This window comes from Berghia stephanieae, chromosome 3, assembly GCF_034508935.2.
Source record: "Berghia stephanieae isolate SIO BIC M18660-M18661 chromosome 3, UCSD_Bste_1.3, whole genome shotgun sequence".
In the NCBI taxonomy this organism is placed as follows: domain Eukaryota; kingdom Metazoa; phylum Mollusca; class Gastropoda; order Nudibranchia; family Aeolidiidae; genus Berghia; species Berghia stephanieae.
In genome coordinates this window covers 26,476,847-26,499,216 of record NC_088362.1, presented here as the reverse complement: position 1 = coordinate 26,499,216, position 22,370 = coordinate 26,476,847, and the positions used below count along the sequence as shown (strand labels likewise).

The window sequence follows — 22,370 nt, the reverse complement described above, 5'->3', positions numbered from 1 at the left end:
AAAATATGACAATAAATATTGATAAAAGGTGTGCAATTCAGGAAAACGTCTAAAAAGGAGGATGTGTCCTGCAATATAGAATGTAAAACAGAATAAAATGTAGACTATATTAGAATATTGATTAAATGGAATTGGAATAAAGTATTAGAAACAGTTAGGGATAGTAGTATAACTATTGTTGTTATTAATGATAATGATAGTAGCAGTAGTAGTAGTAGTAGTAATAGTAGTAGTAGTAATAGTAGTAGTAGTAATAGTAGCAGCAGCAGTGGTAGTAGTAGTAGTGGTAGTAGTAGTAGTTGTGGAAGGAGTAGCAGTAGTCGTAGTAGTAGTAGTACTAGTAGTAGTAGTAGTTAATAGTAGTAATAGTAGTGTAGTATTAGTAGTAGTAGTCTCGAGTTCATGCCGTGAGGTGACAGGGTGTTGAGTCAGTTCTGCCTCTCTGTATTTTCTATTATGTTAAGTGGTGTGACAGAACTGAAGGACGGCGATTTGGATGTCGTGCAATCCTCGATGACTGGACCCATTGAAGTGGTGGGCGACATGTTTTACTTTTTATATGTTCTAGTTTTAGGCAGCTAGATGTCACACTTGTGTGGGTTTTTGCCAAGTTAATCATAAATTCATAAATAAAAGATTGTTTACCCTTAGTGCCACTGTATTTATAATTTTAAACTAATAATAATAATAACAACAACAACAACAATAATTTTAAAAAATATATAAATAAATAAATAAATAAATAAATAATAATAATAATAATAATAATAATAATAATAATAATAATAATAATAATAATAATAATAATAATAATAATAATAATAATAAATAATAATAATAACAATAAATAATAATAATAATAATAATAATAATAATAATAATAATAATAATAATAATAATAATAATAACAATAATAATAATAATAATAATAATAATAATAATAATAAACTTTATTCATCCAACAAAAGGCGATTTAACATTTTTACCAATTAATCAATACAACATTTACAAGAATGAAATGGTCAACAACAGAGTAACCAGACCTAGCCTTCTCCCCCCATATCCCACCCATTGTTCTGGTCCCAATCTCCTCCTATCCAACTCCCAATTTATTTCCGGACTAACAACATCCTTTCTGCACACGTCCTGCCAGCAAAGTTTGCGTATTCCAAGACCTCAGCTTGGTCAGAGTTCTTTCCTTTCTTCATGGCTGAGTAGATTGCGTAAGGCATGGCCGTCCTCTTGAAGAGTACTAGGACCTGGTTGATGTCTTCCACTTTGTCTGTGTCCTCTGGAAGGAAACGGTGAAATAGATGTATGTCAGAATAGTAGAAAAATCTGTTTGGCAGAGATAAAGAACTGTGAAGGTTATTTATTTTGCCGTTTAAAGGTAGTCAGCCTTCAGAGCCGTTAGGCCAATGAAGCCGGAGCTTATCCTGGTTTCTATAGCTTGCTACCCTTTGGATAGGACGCTAGTCTATTGCAAAGTACTTTCTGCCTGATTTAATAGACCCAGCTACCTAATCAATCACTACTGGGTGGACTACTGGGGGTCAGAAAAAAAAATCTTGACTTCAGCCCGGATCGATCTCACTCCATTTGCAAGGGAAGCGAGTGCTCTACAAACTGAGCTATCAGGACCCCCTTTAAAGGTAGGATAGAATATATATATATATCATGTCATGATTTCCCATTTCGTCAATCAAGTTCTAATCGGTGACCTAGCCATTTTCACTTCGAGGGTAGTTAAGTTATATATATTTATAAAACAATTCAAATCTAATTATGATCTTCTACAATATTGTTTCAAGCGTCAGCTCTCATCAGGATGAGAGCTAACGATTGAAACAATATTGTAGAAGATCATAATTATACTTGAAATGCTTTATAAATAGCTCCTTTTATCTAAAAGTTGAGCACTATTATTTCATGGTTTTTGTTTTTATAATTTATCTATTGATGGGTTTGGTTACAAACCATTCAACTCACCCAAATATACAAGAGATTTAAAGAACTCCCAACGGTCTAATGGATATGAGTGGTTTCCTCATATATCAAAATATAGTATTTTGTCTTTGGATAGTTTTGCAACTATTTATATACATGATGTGTCATTGGTCGACGAGAGATCATGGCCTAAACTTAGAAAAATCAAAATATATTCTATAAAATTCTCGGACCAACCTTGACAATTCCTTCTTCAAATTCAGAACTTTGGATCATAGCATATCAAGAAAATCAATAAGAATATTTTTGTTACTGAATTGATCTAAAATAATTCAATCCAGTGCTCTATGGTTATGTTTGTTTGTTTTTAAGGGTTTTACAGCACTTGCTACACATTAATGTCATATCAGCGCCAGTAAAGAGGAAGAAAATGGGAAAGTAAAAATTACAATAAAAGCACCCAAGAGAAGGTAAGACAAAGGGGAATTGGTTCAAATTGGAAACAGGTGTAGATTCCAAGAGCACACTATTGAAGTATTTAGTTTGAGCTCACCTAAAAGTCTCATCCAGACACAAGCACAGGTCCCTACTAAGAGGAATACACTCAAATGTTTACAAATCATATACAGTAGAACATGACCATAGCGGCACCCGCTACAGCGGGACCATCGCTACAACGGGACCTTACACAAACCCCGCTTTTTTTTACTATATAAATTCATTTACCTGTGCTTGGGTTTAGCGGGTCAAGGAAAGGCCCGAACTTGCTTACAGCGGGAAAAATTGAGCGAGGTGTACACACCGCGACTCAGCGAGTGACGTAGACTGGGCTCTCTCCCGTCACCCAAGACTAACACACACGCCTCCGTCTGCCATTTCGCTCGTGTCTTCACACACACCTCTCGTGTCTACCCGCACTTCTTTTGCCGCTCGCTATATTTCTTTATATGCGTTGATTGGTCAGTCTTGTGATGATTAATTAAGTTGGTCAACCTGATATAAAAGAGATGCGTTGCACAAGATGACGCTGTGTGTAAAGCCCTTGGCCAATTAGAGAGAAGAGGCTTGTGCACACGCTGTGGTGTGTACATTTTAATCCAGATTAGCCCTATTATTACTATTATGCCATTCCTCATTCATTGCAATTGTTGCTGCTCAAGCATACACATCACTCGCACTCGTTCGTATCGTAGTCCTTCCTGCCTAAATCCCCCCCCCCCCCAAAAAAAAAACAAAAAAAAAACACACAAACCCCCCCCCCCCCCCAAAAAAAAAAACAACAAAAAAAACAAAACAAACACTGAACCAAAGATAGTCCATTTCAAGGCTCATGGGTCACGTTAGTTTTATTGACATTCAAGGGAGGTAATCATGTTTATTTTTGGGACATTTTCCCCTTCTTTCCTATAGCGGGAACTTGGCTACAGCGGGATTTTTCTGCTGGGACCAAAAGTCCCGCTATAGGCATGCTCTACTGTAACTATGTACACAAAACATAATACAGTGCAAAACAGAGAGATGATTTCTAAGGAAAAAAATATCATCTCCCAAAATTAACTATACATTTGACTGTTTCCCTCCCAGCCAGGGTCTCCCGCCAGGGCCAGGACAAAACCAAGTAATCTCATTCCAAGACAAAGAACAAAAGCCAGTTGGAAAACAGATATAGGGGGATAGAAGACACAGTATGTACCTCCCTGCTATAGGAGGTCAGGAACCCCACCCAGTGCTCTATGATTAATAAATAAAAATTGGATTGACATCTTGAATCTAAGTGTAATACAGAATTATTTCCTTCACATCAAAATATTATAAAGAAAAATTACATACATCTTATTTATTGACACTGGAAGATCTACAAAAAAAAGCCCATACAACTAACCTTGATCATCATCAGCAAACCGACAATATTTATTTTTGTCCAGTTTTGGCACACATTTTTCTATCGGAATCCATTTGTAAGTTTCTGGGCAGGCCAGGAAGCTGGGAGAGTACTGTCCCTTGTATCGCATCTTGGGACAGGATTGGATGTAGAAACCCATGTAGTAATAACACAGGGACGGACTGTAACGGGACAACTCTCTCACAAACGCCAACTCTCTGGGAGATTATGAATAATAATAATAATAATAATAATAATAATAATAATAATAATAATAATAATAATAATAATAATAATAATAATAATAAGCATATTTTTATAGCGCCTTTTGTTGAAACCTCAAAGCGCTTTTTTATTATTTTAAAAAGGACATTGTTTACCCAGGTAACAATAATGTTGCAAATCCAAATCGACTAATATCAAAACATTAATAATAGCATAAAGCGGGCATAAAATACATCACCAATACAAAAGTCATTTCACACCTGAGTACGGTGATAGAATGTGAGTAAAGAGCCTTTTCCTAGGACTCAACTATGCGAGGCTCGAACCCAGGACCTTCCGATCCAAAAGCGAGTGTCATACCACTAGACCACATGGCCGCACAAATTATTATCTAAAATGTGTTTACAAAAGTGCCAAGTATCCCTAAACCCGTCTTTCTTGGCATCTATTTTAATTTAAAAATCTATAACACTTTTTTTTCATGTCCAGTCACAAGATCTCAGCTCAATTATTATTTAGAGTTTTATTATTATTATAATATATCGAGTATCAGCAGTTGATTTTCCTGTGCGGCGATGTGGTCTAGTGGTATGACACTCGCTTTTGGATCGGAAGGTCATGGGTTTGAGCCTCGCTTGGCGCATAGTTGAATCCTTGGACAAGACTCATTACTCACATTCTCTCACCATACTCAGGTGTAAAATGAGTACCTGTTAGTTAACAACATTGTTTCTGTCGGAAAATTTTTTTTTATTATTGCCTAACAGGAATCATGTCTCGTTCTTTATGTCACGTGTTGCTGTTGGTCAGGGGCCCCTTGTAAAGCCCTTTGAGCAAGTTTCGTGGATACTGCACTATATAAAAAAAGCTCAATAATATTTTTCTTACCTGAGGGCAGAATAAACACCAAGAGTGAGAAAACTGTAGGCGGGATCGTAGTAGAGGTAGACAGAAGACACGCAGGATGGCAGAATGTCAATGACACCAACTGCAATGATATGGCCGTCCAGAATGTATTGCTGATGGAAGGAACCATAACCCATGGGGGGACCACCCTCTTTGTGGAGCTCCTGCAGACATAAAAGACATCACCAATTAATTATAACAACCCTACCCTTTCCATAATCATTACTATTATTGCTATTGTTGTGGCTTTTATCATAATTATCATTTTAATTATTATTATCATCATCATTATTATTATCATTATTATTATTATTATTATTATTATTATTATTATTATTATTATTATTATTATTATTATTATTATTATTATTATTATTATTATTAAAATTATCATTCTTCTTCTTGCTCATCTTCTTCTTATCATTATCACCATCATTAAATTCATTATTTTTATCAATCATTATTATTTGAGCGGCTTTGTGGTCTACTGGTATAACACTTTGCTTCCCACGTGTAGCTCCAAGGTTGAGTCACTTTGGAAAGAGTAAACTTGAATTCTTAAAAAAAGCTTTTGACTCACATTATCAGTCTACTCTAGTATAAAACGAGTACCTGACTGATAACAACAACATTGTCTCAGTCAAAACGAAATGATGAAAGCCTTACAAGCTGCAAGTCTCATCCTTACTGTTCGGTGTTGTTGTTGTATAGAAAAATTGAGCTTTTATATAGCGCAATATCCACTAAATGAGCTCAAAGCACTTTACAAGGCATCCCTGGTGAACAGCAACATTTAACATGTAGGACGGGACATGACGCCTGTTAGGCGATACTACAATTTTTTCTGACAGAGACAATGCTGTTAACGGGCAGGTATTCATTTTACACATGAGTATGGTGAGAGAATGTGAGTAAAGAGCCTTCTCCAAGGACTCAACTATGCACTGAGCGAGGCTCGAACCAGGACCTTCCGATCCGAAAGCAAGTGTCATACCACAAGACCACATAACCGCACATATAATGCTCTGAGCATATTTAGTGGATATCGATATATATAAAAACCACACCTTATCATTAACTAAATCATTACTATCGATATCATTACTATCGATATAATCATGATTGCCAATATTATATAAATATTAAAACTGGTTTCCTACTTCACATCTTCATTTCTATTACATCTCATATATGTTTTTCATCTAATACTTTTGACAACAACAATACTAGCATGATAATTAAATGTAACACACACACACAAATGAAAAATGGAATTCAACATAATATACAGTAAGCAACAGATCTCAGGTCAGGTTTTTAAAAAATACTTTTTTTTTTGGTTATTTAAAAAAATTCACATTTTATTGTCAAAGTGAAAGCTTACAAAAAAACTGACCTCAAAGTGAAAAAAAAGGAACCCTTCATTAGTCATAACTCGCCACATGATGTATTTTACTTTTTTTTAAAAAGACAGCAAATTTACAATGCTCAAATACAGCAACTGATAACTATTCAAATAAAAGGAAAATTGTGAAGAAGAAATAAAAAAATCATCCATTTATAAGAATGCGAATATCAACTTGACATACATTTAATTTGATGATGTATCAGTGAAAATGCAACAATGAAATGAATGGGGATAATCAACTGGCTTAGAGTCGTAGAGAATATTTAAAAAGATGAGCAACAAAATTTGAAAAGAAATCGAATCTAAATGGATAAAACGACAACCTTGAGAGGAGAATCAACCAGGAAACCGTCAAAACTGGACTTATCGCATTCATTAGGCTTGTCTCCGTGGATGGCCATTTGGTAACGAGAAAACACAGAGTGAGATTCTTGGAAGCTCAGTCGGAAATCTTCGGACTGTGGGGAGGAACGGCACAACCGAATCTAATGAAGAAATGAGAAAAAGAACCAAAAAAAAAAAAGCACTTTAAAATCTTTAACTTCATTTGGTAAATTGCAAGAGAGCGGAAGAGAAATCCAACCACGATATCGGTGACAACGGTTAACTTCATTATAGACCAGAACCAACTCTACCTTTCAACAGAGAAAATCCGATAAATATTCCCTCCATTGAATTTAGGGATACGCAAATGGCCAACCACATAACAAGAGAGAGAGAGAGAGAGAGAGAGAGAGAGAGAGAGAGATGAGAGAGAGAGAGAGAGAGAGAGAGAGAGAGAGAGAGAGAGAGAGAGAGAGAAAGAGAGAGAGAGAGAATATGCAGGAAGATGTTCACCAAGAAATTGGTCCCATACAAAATCAAATAATAACTCAACAAAGACGGTCAGAAAAGCAGGTCCTCTTTCTCCACGACAATTTCCACGATAGAACAGAATGTGACACAAGCATTGGAATGCAATATGCGCTGTAAGTTGGTGCCAGTGTACAGAATCGTAAGGATTTCAAAGTGTTATTTATTCCTTGTCAAAGTAAATTGTTGATCTATAAAGTTAATAATACTGACTACAATTTTTACTCCTAAAAACTGCGAATTAAAATTTTTAAAAAAGTAGGCAGGTCTGCCTTTACCCCTAGGGCTGAGTCGCACAGGAAGCGTGTGAATTGACTCTTGGAAGGTTTGGAGGGTGGATCTTTGTGGATGGTCGTCTGGTACGCATGGTACACTTGGTGAGTGGAGTTAAAACTGGATTCAAACTCCGGACTTCTGGGAGATGACCTGACTAGTCGCAACTGGAAATATTTCAAATAAGTTGCTGTAAATAATTTGTTTTCATTTCCATATTTTTTTTCTTCTTGCAAAAAAAAAAAAAGAATTATCTTCACCTATTTAAATATCACAAAATTATCAAAGAACAAAGTGGAGGAAAAAAAAAGGGGATAAAAAAAGAATTCTGCCCGGATTTTTTAAAGACCCTAACCCCCCCCCCCCCTCCCCCTCCAAAAAAAAAACAAACTTTGGATAATCCAGGCAGCAACTCAGGTTTATGGCTCAAAAGCACGACTTTCAATATTTATGAAAATAAAATAGATTTGGAACTAATATCTTTTCATTAGTACTTACATGATGCCAGGAATCCCCATGGCTCAGTTGGTAGAGCACTTGCTTCACATACAAAGTGACTGGTGTCTATCTCAGATATAGGCGAGAATATTTTCTGACCAGCATGCATTGATTGGGTAGCTCAGTTTGCTGGATCTCGTGGAAAGTATTATGCAACAGACAGGCATCCTATCCAAAGGGTAACAAGCATTTGAAATTGTCTGCTTAATGTTGCATAAATCGACATAAACTCCATATTCAATGGGCTATTAATATGATCCCAACCATCGGGCAGCCCCTTTACTGCTACCCTTACCTTTAATACTTCGCATTTGATCAATTTGTTATAAACAGAAACAATTGAAGGCTGGTTTTCCAAAACTCGTTAAGTTGATTCTTCTACTTTTTGAGATTTTCCATCCATGAGATAAATTGAAATGTAAATTTCCTTAGATTTGTGTGAATTTGAAGTTTAAATATGATAAAATAACAAACCGCATGAGAAATTTTAGGGGAAATAATCCTCAATATCTCAAAACGGGAAAAAAACAGAGTTAGGGAGTTTTGGAAAACCACTCATCAATTGTATTAATTAGCTTGCATTTTGATAATGTCATGAAAACAGTTTGGATCTCACCTCCAGTTTGTGGGCGGGTTGAGAGACATTTTCAGGTTCACTCAGTAACTCTTCCAGACTTTTGGGCGTATTTTTTTGTGGTGGATTCTGGGAAGAAATTAAAATTAAAAAAAAAATTATTAAAAAAGAGAAAACATATTAAATGACAAAGCAATGAGTTAAGTAAGTAAGTCAATAATAATTTTAAATCCGTTTCTAAAATACAATATGAAATAAAAATAAAGTATAAAAAAAAGATATACATTGCTCATCCCATGAAGGAAATTAACCTTGGGGTATATTTCAAAGAAAGACCAAATAGCAGATTCATCAGCTGCAAATTGAGTATCAGATCAGATTATTTGTCCGGGAAAAAATAAGAAATCAAAAGTGGGGATCAGATCAAGGTCCTTTAGGTTATAGTACAACGCCGCAATACTCTATGACCTTGCACCCCCTCTAATGGTATTGGGGTAATTAATAAATTTTTTATTTATTCATTCAATAAATGCAATTGTAAGGTGAAGAATGGTTGGGACTGCTATCAAAATCACCATAGCAACAAGCACCATCAACATTATCAACACAATAAATATCATCAACGTCATTAATATAACAATGTGAATGTTGCTGCTTGAGCTCGAAGAAATAAATAACAATGTCAAATTGAATGTAAGTTTCAATTTAATATCCGAAAACATGATAACTCATATGGACGTTTCGAGTTTCCTCTTTATCAACAAAACAGGATATATATTCACATTCTCAAACAAACAATCAAAAATGAAAAAGATAAAGGTTAAAAAAAATGTACTTGTTTATTTTCCCTTTTGGGATTAGCTGCCATTTTCTGTTGCCGTTTTTCTGCCCTTATCTCCTTGGCTTTCCGACACACTGGTTTGTTGGGATCTGCACCTGACCCTAAAAATAAAGGATAGGTCGGTGATTATTTATTTTAAAAAATAAATAAATAAATAAAAAATTTAAAAAGTACAACGTGCTTACATCACAGTTTGCTTTGCGAGGCTGCTCGGCTTCTCAAGCCAAAAAAACAACACTTAAAATAGATGACATGCCTATAGAGCGATAGTACAATTTTCTTTTTTCAACAGAGACAACTCTGGTAATGGTCAGGTACTCATTTTTACACCTGAGGATGGTGAGAGAATGTGAGTAAAGAGCCCTTTTTTAATCTAGGACTCAACTTTGAGTCACCCCGAGCAGGACTAGAATCCAGGACCTACCGGTCTGCACTGGAGTGTCTATACCACTAGACCACAAAACCACACTCTCAAATGTATTTAGAGGACAGAGTCAACATCAAGATTCTCCCAAGAATACGGTCCATGACTGCCGTCCACCTACCCCAGGGTTGTACGGATCGATAAAACTCAAAATAACCCTGTAGTAAGAGAAATTTTATACTTTGTGCAAATATGTGGTCTTTTGGTATGACACTCGCTTTCGGATCGGAAGGTCCTGGGTTCGAGCCTTGCTTGGTGAATAGTTGAGTCCTTGGAAAAGGCTCTTAACTCACATTCTCTCACCGTACTCAGGTGTAAAATGAGTACTTGGCCGTTAACAGTGTTGTCTCTGTCTGAAAAAATGTAATATCGTCTAGCAGGCGTCATGTCTCGTTCTATATACGTGTTGCTGTTGGCCAGGGACCCTATGTAAAGCGCTTTGAGTTTGAGAGTGTTTAGTGGATATTGCACTATATAAATGCTCTACTTTTTTTTTTTTGCTCTACTTTTTCTTTAACATTTGTAAAATTCAATTGCCATGCCACAACTACTAAATCATGTCGTCAAAAGGAGAAAACTCAGTTTTTTTCGGTCACATATGCTGAAACCCATGCACCCTAATGAAAGATGTGGTACATTAGAAAATGGAGGGCAAACGAAGAAGAGGAAGACCTAGGCCTCGTTGTATAAAAAATATCCTAGAATGGACAGATATGAATGGAAGAGAGTTATATGATACTGTCAAGAGACGGGAGGAAAGGGTAGACATTTGTCATCGCAGAGTGCGGGCAGCCAACGTCAATGAGAACCATACTGGATAGTAAGTAAGTAAAATTCAATCAAATGAGCTCAATCATCAGAGAAGCGGAGCATGGTTCACCATGACTGACATGATGAAAAACAAAAGTACCGGGTTTTGGTGGCTGTTTCTTGATTGTCGTCTGCTGATTTGAAGAAGTTGATGCTGATGGCTTGTCACCGTCTTCAGCGTCTGGATTACATTTTACTTCCTGGGATGGGAGTTGTTTGCCCTTGGAACTTTCTGTCTTTATCTTGAGACGTTAAAAAATGCTATTAATTTAAAACAAGCTCATAAAATAATAATAATAACAACAACAACAATAATAATAATAATAATAATAATAATAATAATAATAATAATAATAATGAGGATGATGATGAATGTGACGGTGATGATAATCATAATAATAAAATAATAATAATAATAATAATAGTAATATAATAATAATAATAATAATAATAATAATAATAATAATAATAATAATAATAATAATAATAATCCTCATCATCATCATTAATATAATAATAATATTAATAATAATAACAAAAATAATAATAATAATAATAACATCAACAACAACAACAACAACAACAATAAAATAATAATAATAATAATAATAATAATAATAATAATAATAATAATAATAATAATAATTTATAATAATAATAATAAAATAATAATAATAATAATAATAATAATAATAATAATAATAATAATAATAATAATAATAATAATAATAATAATAACAATAATAATAATAATAATAATAATAACAATAATAATAATAATCCACATTTGTATATACCCCTTTCCACCATGCAAAAACATATCTCTATGAAAATTTAACAAATATGAAAACATTGATTTCCAGTATCTCGGCACTTTACACAGTATTCATTCATTCTTCTTGTTGGACAAAGTGTTGTCAGGACCCATCTTCTCAACCTGGTATGATATGGGGAGTAATCCAGGTGTGAGTATAAAGTTACAATGATTTGAAATTGGAATATTTTTCTCTTTTTCTCTATAAAATTGTGGGATTCAAAGCAAGGACCAATCGGTGTGAAGGTGAAGGTCATGTGGTCTAGTGGTATGACACTCGCTTTCGGATCGGAAGGTCCTGGGTTAAAGCCTTGCTCAACTCATAGTTGAGTTCTTGGAAAAGGCTCTTCACTCACATTGTCTCACAGTACTCAGGTGTAAAATGAGTACCTGGTCTTTGCTTCGTACCCGTAAGGTACCAAGTTCGATCACTGCCACTGCGCTGTGTGGCCTTGAGCAAGTCACCTCGCCCTAGCTCAATTTGCGGCGCTGCACTGCTGCTGATGCCTGGGTTACTTCAGTCTTCCCTTGGAATAGACCCTAGAGACAAATTTCCCCTATGGGATGAATAAAGGGAATTTTCTATTTTAAAAACAAATTTTATTGTATGAAAACATTCAAACATGGATGACAACAACAACACACCAACTTACAGGAAGTTCCACAGAGGATGGCTTCATTCTATCTGCCATCATGGTCTCCATGTTTTTCACATCTCCCTGGCCACTCATCCCACTGGCCTCCACATCCTGTCCTGACTCAACCTCCTCTTCTTCACCCTGGTCCCGTTTTCCGGTGATGAGGAAGCGGTTAACGCGCTTGATTGCCTTCTTCTGGGATTTGCTCAACTTGAACTCCACCGCGTCACACCTGATCGTGTACATGGGACAACATGTCCGATTCAAGGTGGGTTTGTACACGTACTTCCCACTTCTGTCATTATGTAAAACAATAGAAAATCGTAGTATATGTTAATATTGGATGACATATCGCATTCATTAAACTACACCTCTGTCATAAAGTAAAACAATAGAAAAAATGTATTATATGTTTTCATTGGCATGACACATTACGTTCATTAAACTACACCTCTGTCATTATGAAATACAATATAAAATCATAGTATATGTTAATATTGGATGACATATCACATTCATTAAACTACACCTCTGTCATTATGAAATACAATATAAAATCGTATTATATGTTAATATTGGGTGACGTATCACATTCATTAAACTACACATCTGTCATAATGAAATACTGTATAAAATCATATTATATGTACGCTAACATTGAATGACAAACCACACTCATTCACCTACATCTCTGTCACAAAATAAAACAATAGAAACACATGTATATACATTGTAATCATAAACCACACCAACGAATAGTTTATATAAGTATTTATTTTCCTTATCTGTCATGACAAAGAAGGGCAAGAACTAACTCCCAATACTTCTTCTTCAAGTACCAAGTCTGTGGCAGACATCGGTGATGACGGTACGCCATTCATCTCTCTGATCAAATAACCTCAGAAAACTAATATTACTCTTCTCTTTCTTTGTCACCCAGCTGTTCAAACTATTCAAATATGTTTTTCTTGGTCTACCTTTACTCTTTTTACCTTCTATCTTTCCTGTGAGAGCAAGATGTTCAATACATTTATGTCGATATAGGTGCCCTAAAAACTGCATTTGTATTTTTCTTATTGTACGAATTAGTAACTTTTTAGTTTCAGCTTGCTCTAATAGTTCTTCATTAGTATTCTTCTCTGTCCATGAGATTCTTAACATCCTTCTAAGAAACCACATTTCTACTGCCTCCAATTTCTTTCTAATGTCTTCTGTAATTGTCCAACTTTCACAGCCATATAATAATACTGACCATACATAGGCCTTCAAAACCCTATGTTTTGTAGTCACTGAGATATTGTGGTTTTTGAAAATTAGACTCATTTTATTAAAACTACCTTTAGCTATTGCTATATCTGCCATCTGAAGTTATGTATCCAAGATATTTAAATGTCTGAACTTATTTTATAGTTTCTCCTTTACAAATAAGGAAATCATTTTAAAAAATGCTAAGAATATACTTTTGCTTTGTCTAAAATTAAAGAATGTTCCGATTTATATAAATATATATTACATTTTTTGTGGACACTCTTTTCATTGTTGGAATGTAAATATTGCTGCTCAAAGCTCGAAGAAATAAATAACAATGTGAAATCAAATGCAAGCTTCAATTTAATAAACGAAAACAAATAATGTGGACATTTCGTGTTTCGCCTTTATCAACATAACAGGATGAAAGAAACACTACAGACGAATATATAACTTGATAGTGGTGTTGTTAAGGTGAATAAACAAAAACATGGATGAAGCAGGAATGTTTTTGTTTATTCACCTTAACAATGCCACTATCACATTCGTCTGTAGTGTTTCATTCATCCTGTTTTGTTGATAAGGGGAAACATGTGCATTATCTGTTTTTGTATATCAAATTGAAGCTTTCATTCAATGTCACATTGTTGAAATGAAACTTTAACTTGTGTCCAATTCTCGTGGACAAATATCAGTGCAATAGAAAAACAGTGTCCTTAATTCTAATGAAGAGCAAAAATTCTATGTAACATCACAAACACATTGCGATTTAGACTCAAACTTGATTGGGTGCTCTATGGTACTTGATTACTGTGCACTAATCTACACCTGATTTTGTCATCAGGGTATTGGTTGTGACAAAAATATTGATAAAAAATAAACAAAGCAGCCATGACTTCAAATGTAATGCTGAGATTTAACTTTGGTACTTTCCAAATACTTTTCATTCACGGAACAATTTACGTGTCAAGTGTTACTCTGGGGGTCATGATAGCTCAGTTGGTAGAGTACTCGCTTCACATGCAAGGGGACTGTGATCGATCCCGGGTGCAGTTGAGATTTTTTTCGGACCCCCTTGTCCACCCAGCAGTTAATGGGATATTGGTGAAAAGTACTTTGTGTCCTATCCATAAGATAGCAAGCAATTGCTATGGCCAGTTTCACGCTATAGAAACTGGGATAAACTCTGGCTCCATGGGCCAAATGCCTCTGAAGAACTACTAAGTGTTACAGTGTTACTCTATCAAAAATATGAACAAAATGTTTAGACTAATACCCATTACTTTCCATGACTTTTCCATAAACCAATTCTAACCTCCAATCAAGGAAAAAACCAGCACAACTGATTCATAGAGTACGTTTTTAAAAAAACCCAAATTCAAATGTTTAAGACCATTGGGGAAAAATTGGATAAAAATTGAATGACATAAAAGCGACTTTATCACATTAAGTAATTTTAGTGATTTTTTTACCATTAAAAAAAATACTGAAAAGGTAAAATAAGAAAGAAAAAACAGCATTTCTACATTTTAACAAGATATTTTTTTGTTTGTTTGTTGCTTTAGGTCTCTTCCAACACAATTGAGGTTATATGAGAGACCGCTGAAACAAAAAAACAAGCAATCTAACAAAAATAGTACAAATGTAAATCAAAATCATAACCTAAAGATATCATAAGCTAAATTATAAATAACCAAGAACAAACAGGCAGAAGATTTACAGAAAAAAAAAAATCCCCTGTCAAAAATACAATCACAAACCAAAGAAGCAGGATAGGCTAGTAAAGAGAAGAAGAAACGACATCACTATCGGATTGTACACCCATGCGAACATCATAGGTATATGATTCAAGGGCGATGCTCCCATCCAACCACCCGCTTTTAACAAGATAAAATAAGCGTTTTCAATCTCAATCTAATTATGGTAAAGCTGAGCAAGGCAACTTTAATCACATAAACATACAGACAAAAAACATCCTCCTAACCCTCCTTCATTAAAATAAAAAATGTCCAGTTTGGTAGAAAGAATGAAGAGAATCCTTTTCTTCTTCAAATCAGCTGAGGGCTATGTGGTCTTGTGGTATGACACTCGCTTTCAGATCGGAAGGTCCTGGGTTCAAGCCTTGCTCGGTGCATAGTTGAGTCCTTGGAAAAGGCTCTTTACTCACATTCTCTCACTGTACTCAGGTGTAAAATGAGTACCTGGCTGTTAACAGCTTTGTCACTGTCGGAAGAAAATGTAACCTCTCCTAACTGGCATCATGTCTCGTTCTACACATTACGTGTTGCTGTTGGTCAGGGACCCTTTGTAAAGCGACATGTAACATGAGAACGAGACATGACGCGTGTTAGGAAATATTACAATTTTTTTTCCGACAAAGACAACGTTGTTTACGACCAGGTACTCATTCCACACCTGAGGATGGTGAGAGAATGTGAGTAAAGAGCCTTTTCCAAGGACTCAACTATGCGTATAACAAGGCTCGAACCCAGGACCTTCCGATCTGAAAGCGAGTGTCATACCACAAGATCATATAGCCGCACTCTACTCGTGTGTCATTCCATAACAATAGACGATTTGCGCAGGTGACAGCGCCATCTGTGTCCATAGCAGAGATATTGCAGGTCACCGGCGATAATGTAAACAAATCAATTGAAGAGGTAGGTCATGGATAATTAGGAACAGAAGTGTAGAGCTACTACAGATATCAAATGCTAGACCCTGACAGAGCATACATTTTTTTTTGGGGGGGGGGGCATGATGAGGCTATATATAGGAAGCATACATTTTAATTTAGTTATGAAGTTTGTGTTTGCAAAGTTTAAGAACTTTACACAGAATGTAGGTTGTAAAGGAGTATATAAAATAGAAAGTCATCTGATAATATGTACAGAGAATTAAATATAAAGATTGATTATACACAGTTAAACCGTATACCAACAAAGAGGAACCACTGATAGACCAGATCTTGTACCGGAAACATGCCAAATCTAAAACAGATTATAAAGTCCATTGAAACCCCTTTTTTGGCTGGCTGTGACTCGCTGTCTTAACTTTACAGATAAATAATCCACAGTTACTACAGAGCATAAACAACAATAACAACAACAACAACAACAACAACAACAACAACAACAACAACAACAACAACAATAACAACAACAACAACAACAACAACAACAACAACAACAACAACAACAACAACAACAACAACAACAAAACAACAACAACAACAACAACAACAACAACAACAACAACAACAACAACAACAACAACAACAACACAACAACAACAACAACAACAACAACAACAACAACAACAACAACAACAATAATAAAATAATAATAATAATAATAATAATAATAATAATAATAATAATAATAATAATAATATAATATATAATAATAATAATAATAATATTAATAATAATAATAATAATAATAATAATAATAATAATAATAATAATATTAATAATAATAATAATAATAATAATAATAATAATAATAATAATAATAATAATAATAATAATAATAATAATAATAATATTGATAATAGTAATTATACTATATTCATCGAAAGGAATTTTTTTTGTACAGACGTGTTGAATAGACATGATAATAAGGAAGCAGAACCCCCAATAAGTTAGCTTTCTGTGGTAATTTTCATTAAACCCTTTTGTAAAGGATGAATAAAAGTCACTCTTTACAAGTAAGATACACGACGTAGCATTGCAACAAAAGATTGATTTCAACTTCACCCTTCTTCTCTCCATTTTTCACATTCTCCCCCGCCCCCCCCCCCCCTCCACTCATCTGTCTTCTTCTTTTAACTTTATTTATGATCTTGGACTTGCAAAAAACCTAAATTAGGATAAAGGGTTTGAGTCAGCAATTAAACAACTCAAAAGTATGTTCTTAGGAAAGGCACTTTTCACACATTCTCCTGAGAAAAATTACAGTTGATCTAATGATGTGTTTTGGATCAATATAAATTTACAGTCGTGAAAACGATGAAGTAATTATCATTATCGCCATTGCAAGAATGAAAGAAAGATTTGTGTTACGATTTGTGATTTGTGTGTTATTGTTATCTATGAATTGTTGTACTTCGTGTCATTCAAGTTATTATCATTTGGAAGTCATTGTTTTAATCTTTGTTTCAATATTCGCCAAAGTTTACACTTACAACAAATTAGAGGTAAAAAGTACTCTACATTTCAATTTGGCACATACACCACAAATGTTCATAATAATAATAATAATAATAATAATAATAATAATAATAATAATAATAATAATAATAATAACAATAATAACAATAATAATAATAATAATAATAATAATAATAATATAATAATAATAATAATAATAATAATAATAATAATAATAATACTTTATTCATCCATAGGAAAACAACAATATTTTAAAACCTCCCCCCCCCCCCCCCCCCCCAAGAAAAAAAAAATCAGTGGCATACCACAAGGCCACATAGCCCACCAAAAAAAATAAAAAAATAAAAACAAACCAAAACTAAACAAAAGAAACAAACCCAACAAAAACAATAGAGCAATCTGCCTCATGTACCAACTGTTTATTCCCTTATAAATGATAACTTTCAAGAGACTTAGCTACCAGTTTCAAAAAGCATGGCAGTGAAAAAAGGATAAATCTATCTCGTATGTTTAAAAGCTCAAAAGCTCAATTCTATTCTCTTACAATTGACAATCTCAGTTACCAGCTTCAAGGAGCACAGCATTACTACTTACTATGAAGGAAATGGACTTGGAAAAAATTGGAAAGCTGTGGCATCTAACATCTGGAAAATGGCACATCTACCTTAAAAAGATCACAAAGACTTACGGTTCATAAATATGTCTGAGTACATACCGTCTCCACCCTCGATCTATCAAATCTTGATAATCTTGTACAGTCATCGCATGTGCCCACATACCTGAAAATGATGAAAATCTTCTTGGTCACATTTGTATATGCTTTGCTTGTTATTTAATTATGTCATTAATCTATATATTAATGTTATTCATGGTAGAGTCAGTACCCATGATGAAATATTTGAGTGTCTTTTTAAAAAATCATTTGATACTTGGTAATGGAATATAAAATAAATAAAAATAAAATAAAAATAAAATTCCCTTTATTCATCCCATAGGGGATAATTTGTCTCTAGGGTCTATTCCAAGGAAAGACTGGAATAACCTTGGCATCAGCCGCAGTGCAACACCGCAAATTGAGCTGGAGCGAGGTGACTTTCTCAAGGCCACACAGCACAGCAGCAGGTGATCGAACATGGTACTTTTCGGGTATGAAGTAAAGACCGTACCGCTGAGCCATGCTGCCCCCCAACCGTGTCAGTTGGAGTTGTCTACTCACTTCATTTTCTGTTATTATCGACATAAGTATCTGCTCCACTCACTTTTCTAAATTAATCCTTCTTATGACATTCTATTTTCCTAGGTTTATTTAATACCATTCTTCTTTAGAGTCACATTTATTGACATATTTTCCTTTGTAGTTATCCTTCTAGAATAAAAATTTGATAATTTTCATGACATTTATCATTGAGATCTTTTATTCACAGAAGATACATCATAATGAGACATGCATTTTGATGTAATTCTACTGCTTCTACAGTCATTTGAGCTCATTACAAATCTGTTATGCACACAATCAAAAAGAAAAAAACAAACCCCCCCCCCCCCCCAAAAAAAAAAAAAAATTTTCAAATAAGGTAGATTCCAACTGCCACAAACCCTGACAGTCAACAAATCATCAAATTCCACAGACCGTGGTAATTTGTGACATACGTCAATTGCCACAGACTGCACCAGTTCATCGCTATGTACTATTTAACTGCTATACAGAGTAATGTTATTGTCACAGAGAGATTTTATTAATATTAATACTCTCATTTCTCTATTTCTCTATCTCTCTATCAATTTCTCTTTTCTCTATCTCTCTGTCATTTTCTCGTCTTTCTCTCTCTCAAACAGATTTTCTTTTCAGTCTCTCTCTCTTTCTCTTATTGGCTCTCTCTCTCTCTCTCTCTCTCTCTCTCTCTCTCTCTCTCTCTCTCTCTTTCATTTCATATATTTGTGATGTTATTGCCCTCAATCTTTTACGCGAATTGTCCTTTAAAATAAAGGAAATCCTACTTTTAAAAAAAAATAATCTTTTGGGTATATCTATACTTGGTGGGAATTTGCTGTTCTTATATCTGTTATTTTCCATTGAATATGAAGTTTGGATCCGGATTGGATCCGGAAAAAACTCAGTGATTGTTGTTTTGATATGATTTTAAATCGTATAAAAATTCCTAAAAAAGAATTATAAAAATGAAACACAAATGCCATCTTAAAAAAAATAAGTCAAACTGATGTGTGTAGACTCAGACCTTTCCACAACGAAAGACAAGGAAAGTTAAAATTAATGAAAATGAGCTTATACATAGAAAAGATCCACTAAATGTGTTCAAATCGCTTTACAAGGGGGCCCTGGACAACAGCAACACTTAACATGTAGGACAGAGCATGACGCCTGTTAGGTGATGTTACATTTTTTTTCGGACAGAGACAACGCTGGTAATGGCTAGGTACTCATTTTACACCTGAGTATGGTGAGAGAATGTGAGTAAAGAGTCTTTTCCAAGGACTCAACTATGTGCCAAGCAAGGCTCAAACCAAGGACCTTCCGATCTGAAAGTGAGTGTCATACCACTAGAACACATAGCCGTACAAAGTACATTTAGTAGGAATGAATGATTGGAATGTGGCAAGATCTGTGAAAATTTTTTTTTTAAATCAAGGCGTGACTAAAATTATAGCATGCACCTGAAGAGTTTTAATGTGATTCTGTGGTAAATGATAAACCGTCAACCACCAAGGACTCACTTCATGGCAATTGACACTTCCATTAAAAAAAAAAAAAAGAAAAAAAGGAAAATAATAAGAGAGGTATAGTGGTCTCAATGAGGCCCAGACTGTCAAGGAAACCCAATGATTGTTGGTTAAGCCCCCCCCCCCCCCCCCCCCCCCCCAAAAAAAAATAAAAAAAAAACCTAGCATAATCAAAACTTGTGTTTCGTTGCCCCAACAAAAATAGGTTTGATAATTTTGCATTAAAAAAACATCAAACCAAACAAAACCCATATCCGTAAATGGTTTTGACTATTAAGGAAAGTTGGAACTATTAACTAAGATGCTTACACCAGAGAGACACCAAGAATTGACGAAGCCACAGACAACATTCCCATAAAATCAATCGTAAAGGGGCTCCTTCAACAACTAGATTTAAATCGAGAAGACCTTTCCACCTAACAAAAATGGCAGACTTCATTCTGGATTTCCTCAAACCGCCTCTTAACTGGACATGGCAGAACTGCATCAAATATGTGCAGATGGAAACTTGGAAACAGTGATACCTGCCAGAAATGTCAGGCAGCCCCAGAGACCAGCGATTACATAGTCCTCCACTGTCCAGTCACTAAACTTGAAGGTGGCTACGAAACCATCCTTAGGGCGGAGGAGGACTTTAGAAGCTGGGATGACGAAATACATTTGGAGGTGTAGCCATAGGCTACTACTACTACTACTACTACTACTACTACTACTACTACTACCAGAGAGTCGACTAAGAGGGTTTGAAAGAAGATGCCTTTGCAGAATCCTGAAACTTGGTTGGCAACAGCATGTATCACAAACAAAGAAATCTCAAGGCGTGCAAGAATGCAAAACATTGTGAATAAAATCAAGCACAGATAATGGAAAGGGCTGGGTCACGTTCTCTGAATGAAAAAGACTACCTTACGTTGAACTAAGATAGTGACCACCATGAAAGAGAAAGAGGGGCAGATTATTGGGCACCTGGAGGAGGACAGTCGAAAAGGAGATGAAAGAAGCTGATAAGACATGGAATGAGTTGAGCTGGCTGGCCGAGGACAGAGATGTCTGGAGAAACTTTGCAAGAGGATAAGGCAAGGTAATCCAGGCTTACTCCAGATAAAGAGTTTAAACTAATGTGATTTATCTTTGATTCAATTTGATGTTGGCATTAAGACAAAATGGTATTTTGTGACATTTATAATTGTTGCACTCGTGTTGTGTCTGTTGTGTACGTTCATCATTTTCATTTTGACGATAACATTTTTCCCATACGCAAACTGGAAAGCTCGTTGTCGTTAGGAAGGTCTGTGAATATAATTCATGCCATCTTTCGTCATTCAAAAGCACGTCTGTCAATAAAGGATTCGATTATTCACACAAAAATAATGTCTGTGAAGTGAATGACGCCGATTGTGGCAATGCCACATCAAATTCAAATCAATATATAAATTCGGATTCGTGTCATTTCAATTTCATTATCCAGACAGGTCTATCAACCGACTTTCATTCGTGAAACACTTTCAAGAATCGGGTGTCATTTAACAACCATGTTAAAGTTAGTCTTAATCAAATATATTCAAACCCGTTTCTTGTTTACCAATAATTTTCAATAATTAAACATACCATGGGAGAAGTTCGTGTCTTTCGATTTGCAATATCCGCACCGGTACCCCTCATGTTCTGCAAAATATTCTACGATGCTTGGATCACTCTCCATAATGGCTGTCTTCGTCGAGCAAAATGAATCCTTTCGGTATGATAAGAGAAATATAATGAATACTGTACAAGAAAGCGTAAATCATGTGATTACTAAACTTAAACATCTAATTTTCTAAGTAAATCTGTTTCAGAGAATCAAGTCAAGGAATGTAAACATATTTAAACGGAAGTTGATACAGCCGACTGCTAGGGAAGGGTATCCATGGGAAGAGACGTTCAACGGGATTAAAAAGCTCATTTAACGGCTGTACTCAAATAACCATCAATTTAAAAATCCTACATGCGTCCTTCTAGTTTAGTCATTAATCATTTATGAAACAATTGAGTCAGAAGTCAATATTTAACGCTTTAAAGTAAAAGCTAAAGACAAAACAAAAAACAAAACAAAAAATAGATAGATAAATAAATTAACGGTA

General features: G+C 34.8%; 1 protein-coding gene across 3 annotated transcripts; it reads right to left on the bottom strand.

Annotated features, from left to right (window-relative positions):
• Positions 1–965: 965 nt before the first annotated feature.
• Positions 966–22,135, bottom strand: LOC144967438 (arginyl-tRNA--protein transferase 1-like). Of its 3 annotated transcripts, XM_078904686.1 has the most exons (11): positions 21,859–22,135; positions 18,227–18,290; positions 12,108–12,387; positions 10,741–10,882; positions 9,401–9,507; positions 8,608–8,694; positions 7,499–7,660; positions 6,692–6,853; positions 4,943–5,124; positions 3,830–4,047; positions 966–1,291 (listed from the first exon to the last, which is right to left on the bottom strand). In XM_078904686.1, exons 1-11 carry the CDS (start codon positions 21,950–21,952, stop codon positions 1,110–1,112), a joined length of 1,680 nt encoding a protein of 559 aa, XP_078760812.1. In that variant the 5' UTR covers positions 21,953–22,135; the 3' UTR covers positions 966–1,109. The 3 variants fall into 3 exon arrangements, with proteins under 3 accessions (XP_078760812.1, XP_078760810.1, XP_078760811.1); XM_078904684.1 differs by lacking the exon at positions 6,692–6,853; XM_078904685.1 differs by lacking the exon at positions 7,499–7,660.
• Positions 22,136–22,370: the final 235 nt, after the last annotated feature.